This window comes from Colossoma macropomum, unplaced genomic scaffold (genome assembly GCF_904425465.1).
Source record: "Colossoma macropomum unplaced genomic scaffold, Colossoma_macropomum, whole genome shotgun sequence".
Taxonomy (NCBI): Eukaryota; Metazoa; Chordata; class Actinopteri; order Characiformes; family Serrasalmidae; genus Colossoma; species Colossoma macropomum.
The window spans coordinates 14,288,108-14,310,906 of record NW_023494790.1 but is presented as its reverse complement, the minus strand read 5'-3'; the positions used below and the strand labels follow the sequence as shown (position 1 = coordinate 14,310,906).

General features: G+C 38.8%; 1 protein-coding gene across 32 annotated transcripts in view; it reads left to right on the top strand.

Annotated features, from left to right (window-relative positions):
* Window positions 1–22,799, top strand: part of ank3b (ankyrin 3b) — a 236,278-nt gene that overhangs the window by 114,059 nt on the left and 99,420 nt on the right. For 30 of the 32 annotated variants that reach the window (XM_036572225.1, XM_036572236.1, XM_036572232.1 and 27 more), the window contains exons 2-4: window positions 13,739–13,840; window positions 14,692–14,790; window positions 16,156–16,254. In XM_036572225.1, the coding sequence (XP_036428118.1) occupies window positions 13,739–13,840; window positions 14,692–14,790; window positions 16,156–16,254 (300 nt within the window). Of the gene's footprint in view, window positions 1–3,412; window positions 3,625–3,897; window positions 4,012–13,738; window positions 13,841–14,691; window positions 14,791–16,155; window positions 16,255–22,799 lie in introns of those variants that run through there. The other 2 variants (XM_036572233.1, XM_036572227.1) reach the window with 2 other exon arrangements.

Genomic DNA, 22,799 nt, shown 5'->3' with positions numbered 1-22,799 from the left:
CCATATAGCGTATCTACAGTCTGAACTGAACACCTGTGGTTCAGACTGAGTGTATTGATCTTTGACTTTCAGTTTCTGGTTTGACTGTTTAAATGCCCCAGTAATCTTATTAATTGACCCCAATAACATTTTGAAGGCATACGTGCCTGTAGAAAGGAGAATGAAGTATTGATTGCTTTGATGAGCAAGATCATGATGTTCCAGAGCAGCAAGACTAACAGAGTGATTGTGTTCCCCATTATGTGAAGGAGAAGTTTCCGGAGTGTGTTCACTGAAGCCCATAAGTAATTGACTGAACCCTTTCTTTAACAAGGTCTGTTAAAGCAAGCAGTCAGCTGATTAAGAACTTTGACCTCTCATTTGCTTAATGGAGTAACAGAGGAAATTAGGAATTCTCAGCTTGGCATGGTGGGGAAAGTGTGCATATATGAGTGTGAGTGTATTTTAGGTACCATTCTCCTTCTACCATCATTCAGTTAGAGTGTGAAAGGTGGTATTGGCAATAATGGTCTTCACATCCGCACCTTGAATCCAATTTCTGGTCCTGGAGTTTTTCTTTGATAGTTAAGTGAACTGTTGATGTAACTGGCCGCTTAGTGTCATACCTACCAGCGATTACAAAATCCCACAGTTCCTGTTCAGGGACCACATAAATGCCTTAAGTTCCATAACTATCTCACAATAGCTCAAAATATATATGTAATATATGTGTTTTGTGTTTTTAACATGAAAACTCATGAGAATAACATAAGAATACAGTAAAGCAGAAAACAAGCCACTGCTGTAGAATGAATCAGCTGAACAATTTTGCCAAGAGAAGTCCCTGTACTGCTGTTCAGGTTTCTTGACATATTTGTTAGAAACCTAATGCTTACTATATCAGGGTGAGAAGGTCAATGTGTACGAAATTAGACAAACATCACCTTTTGAGAACCCTCAACGATTATTATAAGTAGAGGTGGTTCAAAAAGCTCTCTACCATTTGTGTTGTACCTGCTAAAGGCCTGTTCCTGCTCTATAAGGCGCTTGTGTCTGGACCCCGATGATCGCCACTTCGTTGTAGTCACTTAGCTCTCATAGCTATTATGACAGTCCACAGAAACATATTCTGCATCAGTTTTAGACAAAAACAAAGTTGTAGCTGGTTGTCCTAGTTGCAAACAATGATATTTTACACATTAACCGATTTGTATTCACCAAAAGCAAATGAAGAAAGAAAACATATGTGAAAATAAAACCAGCTTCACCACTCATGAAAAAGTACACTTTTTTCACATTTCAGAACCCTGATGTTCCACAAAGGTTTCATTCTTCAGCACCGAATTCTGTTAAACTTCCAAGTAACTTAGCAGCCTTTATAGCAATCCTGAAAAAAAAAAATTGAGAATGGCGTATTAATCATCAAAAGTTTCAGCAAATTTTGCCAAAAGGTGATGATTTTGACAGGAGCGAGGCACTTAAAGGGCCAGTCAGATTTTTTACTGGGGCCAGGGCCTCATCCCCAGATTTAAGATGTGAAGACTTCTGGCAAGCTAGAGAAATAAAGGAAAAATGCAGGTCTGAATGATGATGAGTCTGGAAGGATTTTGTAGAAATTGAAGAGGAACAGTGAGTGGCCTCACATGCACATGCATGCACACGCTCTTAGACACACTCACATGCTTTCACTTCTGCATTTTGAGCAGAATCATAGTGATTGCTTTGGGCCACAGATCATTAACTTACTTGCAGTGACCTATTTCCGTAACCACAAATATAAACTAAATAACATAAACATCAGAAACAGAGAAAACTGGTTTTCATTATGTTTAAGTGCGGTGTTAATAATTTTTACATTATTGAAGCCTGTTTAAAATATGCTACATAAGTACTGACAGACTGATAGACTGATTCATTCTTTACACTACTTAACACTTTCTGACCTTGTTTATGAAGCGCTTCTTTCCATTTCCACAGCAGTCAGCCTGCTCGACTGCATTGAATTTTGTGAAATATATCATTGTATTGATAATCAAAGCTTTACACTGCCTTTGGCACAAAACCAAAAGCCTTCAGGTGAAGTATAGCCTTGCTGAAAGAGGACTTTGGGCCGTGGTGTGAATAAATGTCATTGCATAGGTGGAGGAGAGAGACTGGGCTGAGAATTTCATAATGAAATCTCCAAACTCTGTTTCAATGCCAACATCTCTCCTGCTGTGAGGGAGCTGCTGTTGCTATGGCAACGCTGTACTTCTGAGAAGATCCAAAATGGAGCATCCCTCAGCTCGAGTGTCTCCTGCCACATCTGCTATCCCCACACACTCTCTCATACCAAGCACAAGAACAAGCCAGAACTAGCATAAGCTACAGCCTTCAGAGCCAATAAGGCTTTTACCAGCATTTAGCTTTTGGTTTTGACTTGGCTGCCATGTCAAATGCCCACAGTTTGTTTTCTGCCATGGTTGCTGAGACTCGCTGCTATTCCACCTAGTGCCAATAGGGGGCTCAGTAAGGAGCAACTTACTCTGCCATGTACCATATAATGTATTTCTCCCTGTAATTCTAATCCACAGTTTAAGACGTGGATAAGACTTTCATTCTCTCCTTAAATATTGGCATCCTGTCTAAAGATCTGTTCAAGACATGGACTTACATTACACATTGAAAGAAAACTTGTTAAAAGAAAAGTGATTGCGAGAAAAATAATTTCTTAGCCGTGATTTCAGACATTTGAGTCATCCAACTTTATTGGCAGTCACAGTAGATGTAAACTGTTGCCTGTTGAAAACATGCTATCGGCTTAAGCCTGTTATATTATACATTTACTTATTTACTATGTATACACACACACACACACGTGTGCGTATGTGTGTGCATGTGTGTGTCTATATATGTCAATATACAGACACATATAGACATATAGATAGACACATTTTGATATAAAGATAGACATAATACAGCATGTGTTTTTGTCCCTTGGTCCACAGCAAACATTGCACTTTGGCCCCCCAGACAATAGTATATCTTACAGCAACATTTGTGGGCTTGAACCACTGTGTTTCTTCATAATTGAAATTGAGTAGCTGAGGTCATTTTGGAATCCAGAACGAATTACCGTTGACTGCATTGATTCAATTAATTAAACTGGCGACTGGGAATGCAAGAGGGGGTTGGAGTAAATGGCAGTGTCTGTGGTGGTAGTCATGTTGTTGAGCCGGTCAGATACTGCTGCAATTTTGCGGAGAGAGATGGACTGGTATGGGCCGGCCCCAAGGCTGGCCGGCATAGCTGCCCGCTGGACGTGCCGTTAATACCTGGGGAAATGCCCTCAAATCCTCCCTAAAGCTGGCCTGCTACGCTTCATCATGGCTGACTGGCTCCTAACAGTAACAGCCGGCTGAGCTGAGCCTGCCGGTGCTGGGGCATTGTGGCACAGAGAGGGAGCGGAGAGAGGGGGGTGGATTGAAAAGAGCTGATAAGCAGGTTGACAGTAAGTCTCGTACGGGACAGATTCCAGCTTGGGAGGCCTGCCGCTGCCCAGGGCCTGCGCACATCCTCTGCTGCCTCTCAGTGCTGCTATTTCGGTCGCCGGCAGATCATGGTTACACTCGGCCGGGACGGACGCTGATAGCGCCTACAAATATGGTAAGTGCAGGGGAGCCGGAGCTGGACCTGGATAAACCAGCTGAAAGGAAGCTAGCAAAGCTGGAACTAAGCTAGGCAAGCTGGGATGAAGCTAGCTGAGCTAAGCATCCTGCTGCACCGTTGCTGACAACAGCAAAGGCACAAGGGTGAGGTATACCCATTAGACTGGTGAAGGTGCCTCTGTGATGGGACACAGAGTTGCTTTGAATGCAGTGATTAGCGATTAGCGTGTGTGCCTTGCCTTGTTCGGCCAGGTATTTTTAGCTCTGACATAATGCCCCCTCTGCACTAGCCCGGGTCCAAGGGCTAGATAATTGAATACTCGGGTTTCACTCTGAACTGCAGAGGGAAATGGCAGTGGAGGAGGACGTGGAGTGCCTAGTGCCAGTAAGTGCTGATTTAAAATGTCTTCTAGAGAACGGCTAGGCTCAGCCCGCATGCCTCTAATGTGTCTGAATGGGGCTATATGAGCTGTTGTGGGGTGGGTGTTGTGTTTGTGTAGTTGGTGTGGCTGTCTAGCATGGGAAGAGCGCATGAGGAACATGTGTTGGGTGGTGTTTACTGGAGTGAGGCATTGACTGCAACACACTGTTACAATGGCTGAATGGACAATCTGTTCAAATTGCTGGATCAGTGGATAGCTGGGCTTAGCATTACACATATGCGCTCCCCTTTCACATTTCTATAAATGTAAATGTCTGATATTGGATAAACTGAGGCAACTAACTGGATCTTGGGGCTGTCATTCTATCAGAGTAGTTATCAGTTAGAACCACTGCATTTCAGTATCATTGTGTGGACTGAATTGTGGAACACTGAATTTGTATGTATTAATGGACAGTGAAGTCCAGCATGGTGTATATGAAGAAGGCTTATTAACATGTGGTCATGTGTTGTGACTGGTGCATGATATGACCTTCAGGAAATATGCTTCACATACTCACAGATTCCGTGCGTGGAATAATCTTGCAAAAGTGCAGAGATGCATCTAATAGTTTGCACGACTGGTAAATAATGAATGCCACCATTTTTCTAGTACACGATTCATATTACATGACATCGTGACCAAATATGTTGTGCTTTATCATGTAGTGCCTCTTTGGCATAGTGCAGAAGAAAAGTTAGCATTTCTAAAGGCATGTTCGGTATGTTTCTCGTGCGGATCAGGCTACAGGAACTCTATCCTATCACATTTAACAGCTGTCGAACATGATAAACACCCTCATGAGTAGCAGTATCCGATAGCAGTAGTAGTAGCATTGGTGTTGGTTTTTTCCACATTAGATTTCATTCATTGCTGACCACATTAGCATTTTTGCTTTACTTTAATGTCCTATGCAGCCGAGGGAAACCTTGGCATTAATATGTTTATCAGAGTAAGGCATGAAAAGAGGTTCCCAAGCCATGCTTTATCTACACATTTTGGTGGTAGGTTTGAGCATGTGCAGACCCACCCGGTCCAATCTTATCAGTGTGGCGAGGTTGTGATTGTGTGGTTGTGTGGGTGATAAACAGTGGCATAATGTCAGTCAGCAGCCTTTTCACCTCTCTGAAGCAGCCTCTTCTAGACACCATAATTCCACAGAGCATGTGGTGATATAGCATGTGGTGAGATTCTCACTGTAGAGTGCAGATTCCAGGATCTACTGACCCAGTGTGCTGGACCCAAGTATGTTACAATGAAGACATTTAGGGCAAAACATTTTTGGTATGCGCTTTTAACAAAAGCTGTCTGTCTGTGAATTCTGCTCTTCTTACCCAGAAAGACACTTTGATGAACATGAAGAGTATTACAAAGTTACACTTAATTGAAAAATAACAGTGAAAATGAAACATTACGATAGAAGGCAAGGTGTTACCATAGTTCTGACAGGTGGCGTATATATGAGGTGTGTGTGTGGGGGGGGGTGCTTGGGGGTGTTAGTGTGAGCAGAACAGTGAGCCTCATGCTGTGCTTCTGCTAACACCGATTGATATTGGACTGTGATAAAAAGCGGTAACTCCATTCAGCACTGGGCTCCAGGACAGGACATAACCTCACCCTTCTAATCACACTGCCAAAGCCACTGATTACAGCAATATGAAGTAGAGTGGGCAATCTGACGATATGCTATCATGATTGTGATAATTGACGTCACAGTACACTGTTAGTACATCATGGGTATTTTCAGTACTTCTAGAACACTGAGCAGCTACATGTATCATACAAAAAGACCAATTTTAGAGAGAATGTAAGCCACAACAAGAAGTGTCTAGTAGCTGCATAATCTGCACAGTGATCAGACATCATACTTAATTGCTTCATTTTTACCATTTGATTTTTTTGTCCTGTCTCTTCTTAAATAGTTTAAGTGAGGGTTGAATTTGCTGGCACATTTTGTCTGTACTAATGTTGAAATAACATTATTGATAATGCTGACAGTAAAAATGTTTCTGTTGTTGTTTTTCGTTACTTTTTAAAAGTGATATCTGACCTAAAGTGAGTTAAAGACTTATGCTGTGTTCACATTTTTGCATTGACAAATGACAAAAAATGTCATCCCCCAAAAAATCAACATCCAGTTTATTCCACCGACAGAAAAAGTTCGGAAAACTGAACTGTTGACGGTTCGTTCGCTCACTACATTGCCGCTTACAGTGGCAGAGTTTTCTATTGCAGCTCCAATGAAAGCAATGGAATATCCAGTTTGGCTATGTATGAATTGCAGCATTAACGTGTGAAGGGCAACAGTTCACTTATAGTGTCGTACCTGTGTGAACAGATGGCGACAGAACAACAACAATTATGACTAAAAGGGTAAAAAAGAAAGTCTGGGAGCATTTTCTCCTAATATGAAGGATAAAGTACACGCTTTAAAAAGATGGTTCTTTAAGGGTAAGATAATGGATATATATATATCTTTGCATGATAAATGGGTTCTTTATATCACGAACGGGTTCCTCACATTGATGGAGAATGTGCTGTAGTTTTGTACGGCACCAAAAAGGGTTCTTATATTGTAACAAGCTTGACATCATAGAAGAACACTTTTTGATCATCGACAGCATATTCTCGACAGCATATTCTCTAACAATCTGAGGAACACTTCTGTGAAGTAAAGAACCCTGTAATCATGCGGGGTTCTTTGAGTGTTCATGATTGTATTTAGAAAATTTTCTTTGCTAAAGAACCCTTGAACAACCATCTTTTTAAAGAGTGTACACTCTTTACTAAAGACAGTGGTTCTATATAGAACCATGAACACTCAAAGAACCATTTGTATGCTTAAAGAGATCTTTGTATGGTGAAATGGTTCTTCAGAATGATGGAGAACATGTTGTATATGGTTCTATATAGTTCTATATAGAGCCTTTTTGAAAAGGGTTCTATATAACTCCAAAAACGAGTTCTTCTATTGTTACAAGCTTGACATTGTAACAATAGAAGAACCATTTTTGGTGCTATTTAGAACGCTTTTCAAAAAAAGTTCTATATAGAACGATATAGAACACATTCTCTTATCATTTTATCATAATCTGAAGAAGCATTTCACCATGCTAATTGTTCTTTGAGCATTTATGGTTCTATATAGTACTATTGTCTTTACTAAAGAACCCTTGAAGAACAAGCTTTTTTTAAAAGTGTAGTCATAAACAACATGTGCACGTCTGACTTAGCTTTCCACAGAAGCACGTAGTTACCTTTAACCACTGGTAAAGAAAACATACTGGTGTCAATTGTGAAGCAGCTGAACGGTCAGTAAATGTTAGGATTCCCTCTATGCTGGTGTTCTGGGAAGCCGGTTGATTCTTTAAGTGATTTGTCACAATGAGCTAAAATTACTTCATTAAAGCATTGGTCACTAGAGTATTCAAGGCTGTGTCAGTATCTTTTTATTAGAAGTATTTAGTAGCCACTTTTGGCAGTTTGTGCAAGCTAACTATAACTGGTTAATTAACTTTAAAAAACAGTTCATTTTGTAAACATAGGTTTGACATAAAAAAAAATTCCATCTGTTCATCCTGGAAACCTACTCACACACAGCTCGCAAGTGAGCTAAAATGGTAGGCTACTTAGTCTGAAAAGCTATAATGTTAATTGACATATTTATATCACTTATTTTTCGCTAATCCTTGCTGTTGTTCAATATAATGAGCAGGCATAAACGAAACACAGTGTTTTCCCCAGTACTTCAGTTTGTCAGAACATTCCCAAACATTTTACTTTTACAGCTCTTCACATTTACAGACCATATTTAAGTTGATCAGTCGGTCTTTAGTCAATTAATTCTGAATAATCGACTTTCAGAATACTTGTTTTTTTTTCATCCCTAGTCCATCCTGTTCCAACTTGTTTGCATACCTCAAAAAACAAAAACCTAAATATTGTGATACATGTGATATTACCTTGCGTTGAAAAAAAGGTACTATGCAGGTTAATTTCTGGTCGGCAAATAGTATAAACATACCCTCAGATGTATAACCATGATTTTAAGGTCTAATTGTGTGCCTTAAATACGTTTTTTTTGAGGGAAAAGATACATATTTGTACCTCTTTCTAACCTAATGTTTTGAAACAGAACAATAAAATAAAGCCTGGCCACAAGGCAGGATATGTGGAGTCAATACAAAATTAAAAAAAGATTATGGATTATGGTAAAACTATGTTTCTTAACTAAGGGTACTGAAGATGTACCCTGGGTACCTCTCAAGTGACAAGAGGAGTACCGCCCCAGTGGCAGTTTTGTGCCCTTTTTTTCTGAGAGTGTATTATGACAATTGCAAAGTCTTCCATTCCCTTGTTCAGTCGTTGCCAAATGGAGTTCGAACATTGACTTTTCCAAGAGTTGTATTTGTGTTCTGATGAAACTAGCACTGTGTTGCAAAAATAGGATTTCTAGTTGTAATTTTCCAGAGGCACGCCTGGGTATTTTACAACACAATTTCTCATGTGTCCTGATGAGTTTCTCAGTGACACATCATCCAGCCTTCATGTTGTTCCAGAAAGCAGTATATATTGTTTTTCAGAATCTGTATGCAAGCTGGGTAGCAGGCAGTTATTCATGAGTGACTTAATTATAACGGAGAACTGAACAAATTGCACATTGTATGCTGTATTGTTTGCTAAATGTTATCATGATTTTGGACATAGGCCAGACTTCATCAACAGTTTGAAGCAATGCAGTCAGGAGTTTTGTATTTTGTACATATTGTCAGCTGTCACAAACGTCACATAATTGCCTGATCACAATTATTTATCCTGAGCAGCGGTTATTTTCCACAGTTGTTAGCTTCTAAAGTGCTTCTATGTTTCATTAATTGCGTTGAGGCATATGCATGTAAATAAAAGAATCAGAAAAACACATTTATTGAGACTCTAGAGAGCAGTGTTGTGCAAAGTTTGTTTATTTGAGCTTTATGTCTGTTGCCAGTTGGGAACTACTAGTAGTCTAAGTATTGATGTATTGAAGCCATCAGCCAATTTACCCACTTTATGCTTGTAATTTAATAGCTGCATACAATGAACAATGACAGTTAAACTGTTCATCGCAATTATTTATAATTAATAATTCGTAATTCATTCATTACGTAACTAAAATGTGATTGCGTATCATGCAGCCATACTAATACCAACCATGTTGGTATTGAGCCTTGACTTATACGTCGTCAAATGGCTCAGGACGTTGGGAGTGAAATCAGTGGCCTATGTGGGCGTCTGTGACGGTTTGGCTGAGGAGGGTCAATGCTATGGATCCCAAGAGGAAAAGAGAAAAAGCTCCTGAGCCACACAGACACAGAATGATCCCTAGAGGGAGAGGGAGAGAGAGAGAGAGAGAGAGAGAGAGAGAGATAGAGAGAGAGAGAAAATGAGTATGATAGCTTCAAAGCAGAACTCCCACACACTGCAGAGGATTAACCTCCACTGAAGGAAGAGAGGGTGACATTTTTATTTTGTTGGAAGGAGAAGGATAGAGAAAAAAGAATGTTCATGTAAGGAAGAGCCTAAGGAAAAGTGTAATGATGCAACAGAGTGACATGTATATCTGATGAATATATATTCAGGGTACAAATGCCAGTTTAAAGGTGGATAACTGAACTGAGCTTGTTGAGATTGCAGCATTTTGATGCATGATGCTGCATAGAGTTACTGAAAGTGCTGTGAACATCTTTTGTAGGACAGCTCATCTCATGATTACTCAATTAAACTCGATAAGGGCTGTCACGATTTGTTGAATAAACTTACTAGCAATGATAAGTGCAGTCATGATTGGTTGAAAAAACTCGCTAGAAACAATAGGATAAGGGCTGTCATGATTGGTTGATGAAACTTACTAGCAACGATACGAAAGGACTGTCACGACTGGTTGAATAAACTCGCTAGCAATAATAAGATACGGGCTGTCATGATTGCTCAATTAAACTCGCCAGCACGATAAGATAAAGTCTGTTACAATTGGTTGAATAAACTCACTAGCAACCATAAGATAAGGGCTGTCACAAATGATTGATTAAACTTGCTAGCAATGATACAAAAGGACTGTCATGACTGTTTGAATAAACTCGCTACCAATGATAAGATAAGGGCTGTCACGATTGGTTAAATAAACTTACTAGCAATGATAAGGGCTGTCAAGATTGGTTGAATAAACTTACTAGCAATGATAAGGGCTGTCACGATTGGTTGAATAAACTTACTAGCAATGGTAAGGGTAGTCATGATTGTTTGAATAAACTCACTAGCAACTATACGATAAGGGCTGTCATGATTGGTTGATTAAACTCGCTAGCAACCATAGGAGAAGGGCTGTCATGATTGGTTGATTAAACTCGTTAGCATTGATACGATAAGGGCTGTCACAATTACTTGATTACTCTATTAGTGTACATGTGAATAGATAAATAAATAGAAATGGTTTCCAAATGCATAAATACAATAAAATATTAATTGCGCTAATGTATTTTTCTAGTTTGACCAGTTACTGAAAATGTTATTGTCATAGGACAACAAAACAGTAGGATAAGGGCTGTCGTGATGGCGAAAATGACTGAAACCATGCTTTTTTAAGGCAGTGCTTTGCCTAATGTGTTCAGTAATTAAATGTAGGTGTAGGTTGTTAAGTCAGTGCAGGCTCACTTGGTGCAGAGTGTGTGATAGTGTGTGTTCATGTGTGTATCTGGGTGTGTCTGAAAGCTTTCTTATGATACAGCACTGCAGCAACAGCACACTCCCCCACCCTTGATCTGTATGTGTGTGTGTCTGTGTGTGGATGCTGACTGGGCACAGACTGACCACACCTTTCATCAGCTACGTGCAGAATTGTATGAAATGTGAAACCATGCTAAAACTCCTGGATGCTTTTCATACAGCAATAAAATGCTGAAAATGTGTTTGAGGTTTGAACTTTAGGCTTTGAGCTCTGAATGCTTCATACAAAACACTCACGCTGAGCTTGCAGTTGTCAGCAGAGCGGCACGCCTTTTACAGTGTGTGTGGGATGTTCATACGGACTGCTGCAGTCCTGTTTTTCATGCCTGTCATATTCACACACCCATACAGATTCTCAGTGATAAACAGAGCATGCATCACCCACAAGAACAGTAACTGATGCTGTTACGATGTTAATCCTACTGATGTTGCTGCTGTTCTGACATTAATTCTACTGATTCTAGTACCATTATAAGATTAAATCTGCTAATTTTGATGCTGTCATGAAATGCACTACTGATTCACTTTATTTTATAGAATGCAGTACTATTTTTTATAAATATCTGTAATATTTATTGCTATTATCATTTTGCTATACATTCTATATATATATATATACCCCAGTCCCAGTAGCTTATTGTCATCAGAAACTGTGCATAGAGAATACTGTCTTGTTAGGGTTCTTCTCCATCTGCATCCTCCCTGTTGAAACAGTTGTAGCTGTCAGAAATAGTGACAGTGTAAGTGATAAAGGACATGCCAAGACAGCAAAATCTGTCCAGTCTGATTTATCCGGCAATCTATTGTGTCGTCTCTTCCTAATGAAATGTCAGCATCTTTGTCCAAACCTGTGCTAAATTCTAGCTGCCAGGACCGTGTTTAACTGCATTTTAGCCTTGGTGTTGAAAAGGGTCTTACTAGAGAAAGGATTCTTTGTAAACAGGTTTTGGTAACAGGGTAACAGACATTGTGGGATGTAAATGAACAAATATTGGCACACAAAAAAGTAACTGTTGACAGAACTCAAAACTTTGGGGTGGCATGATGCCTTTACATTTTTGAGTTTTTTCAACAGCTGCTTAAATTTGTCTGTTCATGCAACATTATTCTGTCCATGAACCTAAAAATATTTTAAAAGGAGAAAGCTAGCCTTACACATTACGTTTATGGCCGTTGGCACATGCACTTATTCAGAGTGATTACAGCCAAACAATGATACAGAGGTAATAAATGTAGCATTAGGAGTTTTGGGGCTCTTATAAGGGCTCTTCATTTCTCCCTGAGCAGAGAATCAAACCCAAGGCCACTGGCTGGAGGGCAACAGTGGTACTCACTGCACCATACCAACTGCAATATAAAGACAATAATTTATTTATTATCTCTTGTTGAGACATGGTGTGTGTTCAGTAGAAATGACAATGGTAAAATCACCCTTCTGGCCTTTAGATTGGGTTGTATAGCATAGTGGATAACACATCGATCCTTCACCCAGCAGACTACAATTTGTCACAGGCAAATTCCTCGGTTCAGGTATGGATTTTTTGTGGAAAACGCTCCACGGTCTGAATGCAGCTACTTTCACACTGAATGCATAAAAGTCACAGATGCACTAGCAAACACGTTATTTCCAATGGATAAATAATGGGCAGATGTAGTTATTTTGCAGCACAGAGCTCAGGAGTCAGTACACTGCGGCAGGCTTGCAGGGTCATGCAAAGTTCAGATGTTTTCAACTTTTGAGCAGTGTGCTTCGGCCAAGTCAGACTAGCCTTTTGTCCATGTTGGAGGGGACTGACAGACACATCAACTGCTCTCTGGAAGATTTATGAGGGAGCCTGAAAACTAGCCACCTTCCATTGCCGCTCGGTTAAACAGTGCAGGCAGAAGTTCGATAATGCTACTATTTGCAGCCGGATGTGACAGTGCAGTGACTGTGAGAAAGGTCTGTAAGCATCCCTGGGAAAGACTCCTAATGCTGCATTTATTATCTCTGTTACAATAAACTGGAAGTCATTCTGGATAAGAGTGTCCGCCAAATACAGTTCCATTTAAAAAAAAAAGAATATAATTGGAATGTTGGAAAAACAAACTGATTTAAGTTGGTTAATCAAATAAATCTTAGTAAGAAAAACTACAATAGCAGCTGTTGAGAAAACTCAAATGTCTTAATGCTTAATCATGTTAACTTGATAATGAGTTCTTCTAACAGTTTTTGTCTATAGTGCAGTTTAAATAAGCTAATAATAAGTATAATAAGTATTATCTTAATCATTACAGAGCATAAATCTAAATTAAACTGTACAAAAAAGAACCAGAATTAAATACTTTTAAATATTCTGTGCATAAATAAATGAACTTTATAAATTGATATCAGGCCAGAAAAAGGTACTATAGAGTGCAGTGGAATTCCCTCTACGACGTCCCAGAGTGTTCCGCTGTCAGCCCTTCCCTCCTCATCACTGACATTTCTCCGTTCCTCTGCTTCCATTGCTTCTCTTATGTAAGCCTGCCACCTCTCTGGATATGGGCTGCCCACTTTATTATTAAATGTCAGCTAGCATAGTTAACAAGCACCGGAGGGGCTATGCTACAAAGCCTGGTGCGGTCCCTGTGCACTGGGACAGGCAAGTTGCTTTAGTACTTTCCAGCCAATGAGATTGAATTGGAGGAGGAACTTGAAGAAAGGTCATAGTTTAATGTAAAGAAGATCCATGATAATATCAGCTGTGAATATATCTGTTCATCTTTGTATAATTTCTGCATCTTTTTTTTGTTACGTTGACAGTCACTTGTGTGCTACACACTACACATGACCTGTTATAGAGGTAATGAAGTGCATTCTTCCAGCCTTATTTGTATTTGGCTCATGGACAGAAGACGGGTTTGCCTTATGTCTCTCTAAATGGGAATTTTTTCTGTGTTTTACAGACTGACACCAACGCCAGTTATCTCCGAGCAGCCCGGGCTGGAAACCTAGAGAAAGCCCTTGATTACCTGAAGTCTGGAGTCGACATCAACATCTGCAACCAGGTCAGCTATGCTCTCCTTACAGACTTAGTCTAGTGGCGTAGTCAGGGGTTATAATGGTATTCCAGTGGTGGGTAAGCCCTGTGTTTTCATGGATGTCAACAGTGTGATATCATACAAATGAGTTTAAAACTAATAGTTTACCTGTTTCTGCCTTGAAGGCTTAATAAAATCTAATTATTTATTTGTTCTGTCATCGAAATTGTGTCAAAATTCCTTCTGATTCTCATGATATGGGATGCCTGACCACTTTGAGCTGATTTTTTTTACCACTCATGACACCCAGGGTGCTCCTTGGATAGTTCAGAGCTTGTTTGGCCAGTTGAGTATCGCTATGAACCTCACACTGCGCGTCAAAACACATCTGATAAAACTAAAATTCTGCTCTGGTCTGAAATTCACTCAGCTATTAACATTTGGTTTATTGTTTGTGGATGACTTTAGAATAAAAATAGGGCAAGTTATAATTGTATATTGTATTATTTTTGTGTAATATAATATGAGTTTGAAAGGGTTACATGCTTGGACGCGATGTGACATTATTGGTTTATCACTGTACACAACTAGCACTTGACTGTAGTGTTTGAATAGTGCTACAGTATTCAACCAGAAGAAAAAGAGACTGTAAACTGTTTTATAGCAGTTACTGAGTAATTTGTAGTAGTTACTGATTAATTAAAGTTTTTTGTAAGATAAATAACTGAAAAATACGCCTGATGTGTGAAACCTATTTGAAACACTTTAAATAGTCCTGCAAACAGCTCACTGTCCTCTTGTATGCGATTAAAAGTACTTGGAACTTAAAACATATTCTCACATTTCTCGTCTCTGTCTCTTTCTCTCTCTGCATGCAGAATGGCCTGAACGCTCTTCATCTCGCCTCCAAAGAGGGCCATGTGGAGGTAGTGGCACAGCTTATTAAACTGGGGGCCACTGTCGATGCAGCAACAAAGGTAGGCTCAACTTCACAACCTTATTGACTCAGGTGGCTGCTACCCTAAATCCTGTAGCCAGTGATAATCACATTCCCCATATATTACAGTGAGAGTCTTTATTATTGGAGAGCAGTATATTGAGTTTATCTGGCATTACAGGCATGGCTTTTTGATGACTCAGCAGATTTCCTAACTCAAGCTGCTTCCACATGAGTTATGGATGATTATTAGAAAATCTAGAGTCTATTAATAGGAGCTAGTATGTGTGAGTGAAACTTGACACTCGGCAGTGGGAGTTGTTTCCCACCAAAACGATTTCCAACATAATGATTTTACTCAAACCTCATCTTGCTGCCAGGAGGGCAGCCAGAGTTCTCTGTGCAATATATGCTTATTTGTCATTAAGCAATATCTTCTTGTCTGTAAAATGAACCTTTTGAATGCAGTACTTTGATTACAATATGTAAAAAAAAAATAGGAAAAACTGGTATGTGTAAGTGTAGGTATTGCTTTAGTTGTACTATCAATAAAACAGGTGGTGAATGGATGGATGGATGGATGGATGGATGGATGGATGGTAACTTAACCATTCTGCTAAACAGCCAATTAAAAAAACACACACATGCACAGCTCAAAAACTACTCCATCCTGAACTTCAAGCCTGTACAAGGCTGTAATGCTCACTGTTTCTCAGTCTTTCAGTGCATAAAACATGTGCTTGCAAGTCTGATGTCAGTAGCTGTTGCTTTTGTATCTTTGTATTATGTATTATATTATTTGGTTAAAGGAGAGGTTAGTTAGATGTCTGTTTGCACAAAAGAAATGCCAGTCCATCACAGGGCTCAGTGTACATTGTAGGAAAATGAAAAGAAAATAGAGATAGGTTAGAGTAAAGTTTGACATGAGATATTAAATTCACTGAATTCACAAGATACAGGAGACTTGACCCCAGATTTACAAAAGACATAGTAATTTCTGCTGTTTTTTTCTTGTTTCTTTGTTTTTATATATCAAACATACATTCGAGTATTATTTCAGATAAGGTAATGGACAGAACTTAAAAGACACTTCACTCGAGAAACCAGGCTACTGTTAACATAGCATAGCATACATAGCAACATATTATATCTCTTGGCATAGCTCTGTATTCTGGATGGGCTTTCGTAGCTTCCACCCGGACTTTAAACTCATCACAGAGTGTTTATGATTGTTATTTATGTAATAGGAGCTGAAACTGTGCAAGCGGAAGCAGTGCGTTTTTGGCAGGGGTCAGGATGGACAGGAATGAAAACACTGGGCAGCCTCTCCTGGTTGACAGGGCGCTAGCAGGTGTGGAGTGCGTTAGTCGTTTACTGATAGCCTCTAATGTCTTTCTGCCCACAGAAAGGAAACACTGCTCTGCACATAGCTTCCCTGGCCGGCCAGGCAGAGGTGGTCAAAGAGCTGGTGAACAATGCGGCCAATGTCAACGCACAGTCTCAGGTAAGACTAGCATCTGCTGTTTGAAACAAGCTGGAGGCCTGTCGCTGTTTCCTGTAGACACTCATTTCTTCAATTAGGAAGTGCAGTTGCTGTAAATGTGTTTCCTTTAATCCTTGGTGGTTGGGGGGGTCACATTGTATTTTTGAGGACCTTTTTTTCTGTTCTTTTTAATAAGAGAGACACGCTTTAAAGACCTTTTTTTGCACACTGGGCACCATGCGTTTCATGCAGCCTGCCAGGCTGCCTCAAAGGGGCCTAGTAGTATAAGCAATAAGCAGCTTAATTTTGCCAGCAGCCCCACGCTTGCTGGTCAAAGGAATAGTTTGGCGAAAATCTAATTTATGTGATTTATCTCTTACTCTAGATGCAGCCAATGAGACGAGACAGGTTTGATATCGGATGTGTGTCTGTTTAGTTTACAATGGGAGATGATAGGCTAATGTTGCTAACGAGCAATGGACAAATTCGTCTCCATAAACACATGCCCGAAAACGTCTCCAAACCCACTCAGATCCAGATCCTCATTTGTTTCACACAGACAAATGTATTTGGTTTAGAGCACAGTGTGACCTACTTTAGTCTATAAAAACAAAAATAAACTTCTCTGCATAGATGAATGGTGAGTAACTGGAACCACTTTTACCTCAGCACAATATGCGGATAAAGGTGTGGCTATGCAAATGTACCTTAGCAGAGAGGCTAAGCTGTATCCGGAAAATCAATGTCTGATTACGATTTTGATGACCATGTTTTAATATGTTAGAACTCCTGTGAGGAAACGTCTCAGCTAGATTCTGCACCCACTAGTGACATACATACAACACCTCATACGACAAGAATTGAGTTTACTTGTTGAAAGTGGCAGGTGATGCCAAGGTGTAGTGTCTCTGCTGTGTGGAATGGGAGCTACTGATACCAGAGCTTATACAAATTGACACTGAAGACTGTAAAATATATATTTTTTTTATTTCTACAATCAAACTACATAAAAAGCAACATTTTTGGTGCATGTTAGCCGCATATGGCATGACATTAGCTAAATGAGCATAAAAATGGACTGCGAAGGTGGAGATAAAGTAAACAAAGCATACCTCAAATTCACTTCTCAACTGTAGAAAATTGACTTCGACAGCTGTAGATTTTACAATATCCCTTTGACCTTCATTGTAAATATGAGGTAATAAATGCTTTTGCATTTGAAGATATTGTAGTTCATTGCCAAAAGCTACAGTTCGTATGTTTCTGCATCAGTATATCACCACTGATAGTGAATCCTCTAACAGAACCTCTATGTTCTGTTTACTGTTTATACAAAATGAAGAAAATTCATTGTTTCATTGTCAACTTTATTGTTCTTTGAGATGCAACTTCCAGCTAACTGTCTTACATTTTGTTTTTTCTGCCATCACTGTCCGATTTGTGCTTAACTAAACTACTGGTATGTTATATGCAGCTAACATGCTTGATATGCAGTTTGATTGTAGAAATAAATAAATACATTTTTGAAGTCTTAGCTGTGCTACAAACAGGACACTTGGGTAGTGACGTTCTGATGTACAACGCCCCTTGCGGTCCAATTTGAAGACAAAGTAGTACTTCTACGGATGATAATGTAATTACAATTTTGGCTTAAATGTTTAATGCTGTTTTACAAATTATCTTATTAAACTCATTTCTGTAGTTTTTCAATAGATTTTTGAAGCAAACAAATTAAGTTTTTGGGCATGTATTAACAGAGATGAGACTGGTGACAGTCCAAGTCTGGAGTTTGTTAGCAACGTTAGCCTAGCATCTCTCGTTGTCAACTAAAGAAGTACACATCAGATATCAGACATGTCTTGGCTGATCGTCTGCATCTGGAATAACTGATAAATCATTATAATTAGATTTTTTGCCAAACTATTCCTTTAATAGTAGATGTCTATCTGTGAGTATGAGAGCTTTTTGCTTATACATATTGAACCGATAGCTAGCTAGCACTGCTGATTGATGCTTATATCACTATTGTTACTTAGCAACAGGATGATCGGTTGCCAGTAAGAAAACTCAAAATAAACCTCCAAGAAAATCAAGAGTGCACAGTTTGCCAGTTAGCCTTTACAAGAAACGCAGCACAGTTATTGGTGACAATTTTTAAAAAATGTTATAATGTTATATTAATTATTTCTCAATCATAGCTCATTAAAAACAAGTGGAAAAACTCTTTCAAAAGTGTGGATTCTAGGGGAATACAGCCTGCCTACTTTTTTTAAATCATGCAAGATAATTTTTGTGGGGTAGTACAATGTTTGTCAAAAAAGTGTATAGGTTATATGAGTAATTATACAGAGTGATTCAAAAAGATGTCGGGTGTCACTGTACTCAGCTCTTTCAGTGCGATTTCAGAGATCGCCCAGTGTTGTTGGGAGTGGTGGCACATAAACAGAATTGTTAATGTACCCCCACAAAAAAAGTTGCACAGCATGAAATCTGGTGATGCTGGTGACCTTTTTCTTGGAACTGTTGGTACCAGCGACGAATGCTCTGAGCTGTTGGAGGTTCACTTCCTTACTGACTGTCAGAAACTTTATGACCCCCTCTTTCAATTGGTATGCGATTGGTTCCTAGGTGCCTCACGGTTTTAAAAATATGGCACTTTGAAATCAAATGAATCTTTTTGAATCACCCTGTGTTTTCCATTAAATTTCCCACACCAAACAAGCATATTACATTGTTATTACAAGCTAAAACAGAGGGCGACTGTGTGAGTGAAAAAACTGCACACAACCTGAGCTGTGTTAAAAGGTTTCTGCACACAGAAGGGCTTACTGAAGCCTAACAGGTAACATCATTACCTTTTATCAGATATCAGCATTAGATATCATGAGAATGTACTTACTTGCTGTACTTTGTTTACCTAGTTTTATACATGAGAGCTGCAACTTTCATGTGGTGCTAGTAGAGATGGCATTTCAGCGTCAGTGGCTATCAGTATCGGGCTGACATCAGCAGGAAGTGCTCTATACTATAGGTTTCCATATCAGTATCATAAGGGAAAAAGTGGATTAGTGTCATCTCTAGGTGTTAGTATTGTATTTGCGCTTTAGCTTCTCGCTGTTGCCCCCATCCCACTGGTCAGACCAAATTTGCACCCCTGTTGCAGCTCTACGAAATTGTATTTGTGTTTGAAAGTAGAAAAAGTGATAATTAATTGTGATTTGAATTTGTAAAAAGTTATTGTTATAAAAAACTATATGTTTTTTGTTATTACAACAAGCAGAACAAAGCAGAAGACTCAAACTTGTTGACATAGAAATTACATTCAATTTGATTTTGTGGCCTGAACTTCATCAATCATTAATCACACACGTGAACCACAAATGCACGCAAAACTATTGTAAAATGACTCTGTGTAGCTAATTAAGTAATTTGTGGGATGATATTGCAAGCCAAACAATCAACTAACACAGACACACTGATGTTTACACGCAGACACACACTCTTGCACAGCAGCTCAGTCAGCAGCCTCCATTCTGGATTGAATCTTATCACTAGCTGCATAGCTACGTGGTTAGCATTGTGAATGAGCACTGGTTGTGTGTGTGTGTGTGTGTGTAAAGAAGCTTGACGTGGTTGCGCTGACGGCTCATCCTTAAATGACCCTCAGCATAGCTGTAGAGCCAGCAGTGGTCCACTGAGGGCCTGTTACCCCTCCAAAGTGTCCTCCAACTTAAAGGAAAAAGAACTGCAATCATGAATTCTTACAGAAACACATAATGTACGTGTGTGTGTGTGTGCATGTGGGTAAGTGGGTGGGTGCAGTGCTGTTTCTGAAATTTTCGGGCCCTAAGGAACATCCTACTTGGGGGCTCTCTACCCAGCCCAATCAAACTTTTTATATGGAAAAGATTTAATATAATTTATTTTAAAGAAGTTGTTTTTTTTTCAAGGAAAGTGGAAAATGGAATATTTGAACAACTAAATTGTCTGTGTAAATAAATAAAATTAAATAAGAAAATGCAGCACTGTGCAAAGTCAGAGACCATCCTTCATTCTCACTAAGTTATTTGTTTTTCAGTGTCAGAAAAAATAAAGATATTTGACATGCAATTACAAAAATGCCTGAACAACTACATATATAATATATAATAATAATATATAATATTTTTCAGTATTTAGTGTGTACACTCTTTATCTTTATTGCAGCTTCCATTTTTTTTCAAAACACTTGCTTCCAGTTTTTCAGAGAAATCTGCAGCAATATTTTTCCACACCTCCAAAGTTCAGTCTTAGAAGTTGGTTTAATTTTCTGCTTCTCACAATCTGAGCAATCCTAGACACATTCAGTGATGTTGAGGTCTAGACTCTGGGATGGTCAGTCTACTGATTAGCAGACTTTCTACTTGCCTGCTTCCTTTTCTCAGTATGACTTCTTGACAGCTACACATCCTTTCAGACTCATATTGTTGAGTTGTCTTCTCACTATGGAAGGATGGACAGAAACACCTCTAGATTTTTTTTAGATCTGGAGCAAGAATGGAGCTTGATTTTCTCCTCTCTCAGAGATGAAAGTTTTTAGTGCTGTTTATCTGATGAGGACAGTTTTGGTTTCTACCAGGTCTTTCACAGTTGTTAAGAATCACAGGTTCTCTGCAACTTTTTTTTGACAACTGCTATTTTTTACTTAGTTTCTTATCATTTTACTTATATTTATTTGAGTTTTCCCCTCCTTAAACAAGTGGATAAGTTTATAACTAATTTCTTCAGAAATATCTCTAGAAAAACGAATAACGTTTACTTTGACTGGAAATTAGAAAAGTAAGTCTAGTCTGACTTTTGCACAGTACTATGGAAGATACTTTTAAATGAAACATAATAAAAATGATAACAGCAATATGATAATTTCATACTTGTGAGGACTTTTGTGGCTCAGGGGCCCTGAGCAATTGCTTATACCGTTTATAGCAGGAAGCAGCCCCGTGTGGGTGGGTGGGAGCATACAATCCCTTTGACGCACTGAGCACAGGGTGATGAAACAGCAGCTCCCTTCACCGACACACACAGTTCTGCATCAGTGAGAGGTGACATGATTATCTAAGGAGAGGAGAACTCAAGCTTTTCACAAGTGCAGCTCAACCCAGCAGCAGAAATAGCAGCACTCCTCTATTGAAGGGTCATCAAGTTCATGAGAAGGTTGTTGTATACCCTCTAAAGGCCAGAGCACGACAACACTGCAAACACCAGCAAACTCAAACATTCGATTGTGTGCCAGGTCTGTGTGTGACTGCTGAAGTCTCTAAAAACTTCACTCCCTTTCTCACTATTTTAAAATATACTCCCCATTTCACTGTTCTAAATTATTGTCTCCTTTTCTCATTGTTCTAGAATTTTCTCTGCATCACACTGTTCCAGAATGTTCTTGCTTGTTTATACTGTTCTACAGTGTGCTCTCTCATTTATACTGTGCTAAAATGTTATTCCTTAATAACATTGTTCAGTAATGGTTTCCCCTATTTATACTAATCCAGAATATTCTATCCATACACACTAATCTAGATTGTTCTCTCTCATTCATACTGTTCTACAGTGGCCTCCCCATTCTAATGGGAGAATGATCAAATGATCTCTCCCATTCACACTGTTATAGAAAGTTCTCCCTTATTTACACTTTTCTATAATGTTCTTTCCCATTTACACTGTTCTAGAATGTTCTACCCATTAACAATAATCTAGATTGTCGTCCTCCTTTCAAACTGTTTTAGAGTGTTTTACTCATTCACATGAATCTACATTGTCGTTTTCCATTCACACTGTTTTAGAATGTTCTCTGCCATCATACCTTTTTAGAATGTTCACCCATTCACACTAATCTAGATTGTCGTCCCCTATTCACACGGTTTTAGAAAGTTCTGCCTTTTCACACTAATTTAGATTGTTGTCCCCATTCATACTGTTTTAAAATGTTTTACCCATTTAACTATGTTGGCGCCCCCCATTCACACTGTTCTAGAATATTCTTGCTCATTTTCACTGTCCTACAATGTTCTCTTCCATTTTTATAATGCTTTAGAATGTTCTCCTCCTTATACACTGTTCTGCATACTTCACATGTTCCAGTGATTGGATTACAGTTCTTTAGGAAATTATTTGTACATTATGAAAGTAATTATCTGAAATTAATTAAATATTGAAAAACTTCAGTAAATAATAACAGGCTAAATCTGATATTGTGACAGTTTAATGACTCTACCCATAACACATTTTAGACAATATTCAGAGGTTCTTTCTTTACTTTACATTTGTTTATAATTTTTTTCTTTATTCTTTATTTTGCAGGACAGTTGCATAAAAACAACAAAAAAGTGTTATTCACTCATGAATGCTACTGAATCACAGACGTGATGTTAATAACACATTCGCTTTCATATTCTATAGTTTAATACACTGAACACACAAACAGTACTGGGGAAAATACTTGCTTAGTAGTGGAATATATATACAATATAAAAACACACCACACTAACATATGGTGCAGTGTGTATTTGTGTGTGCATGTTTAAGTATGA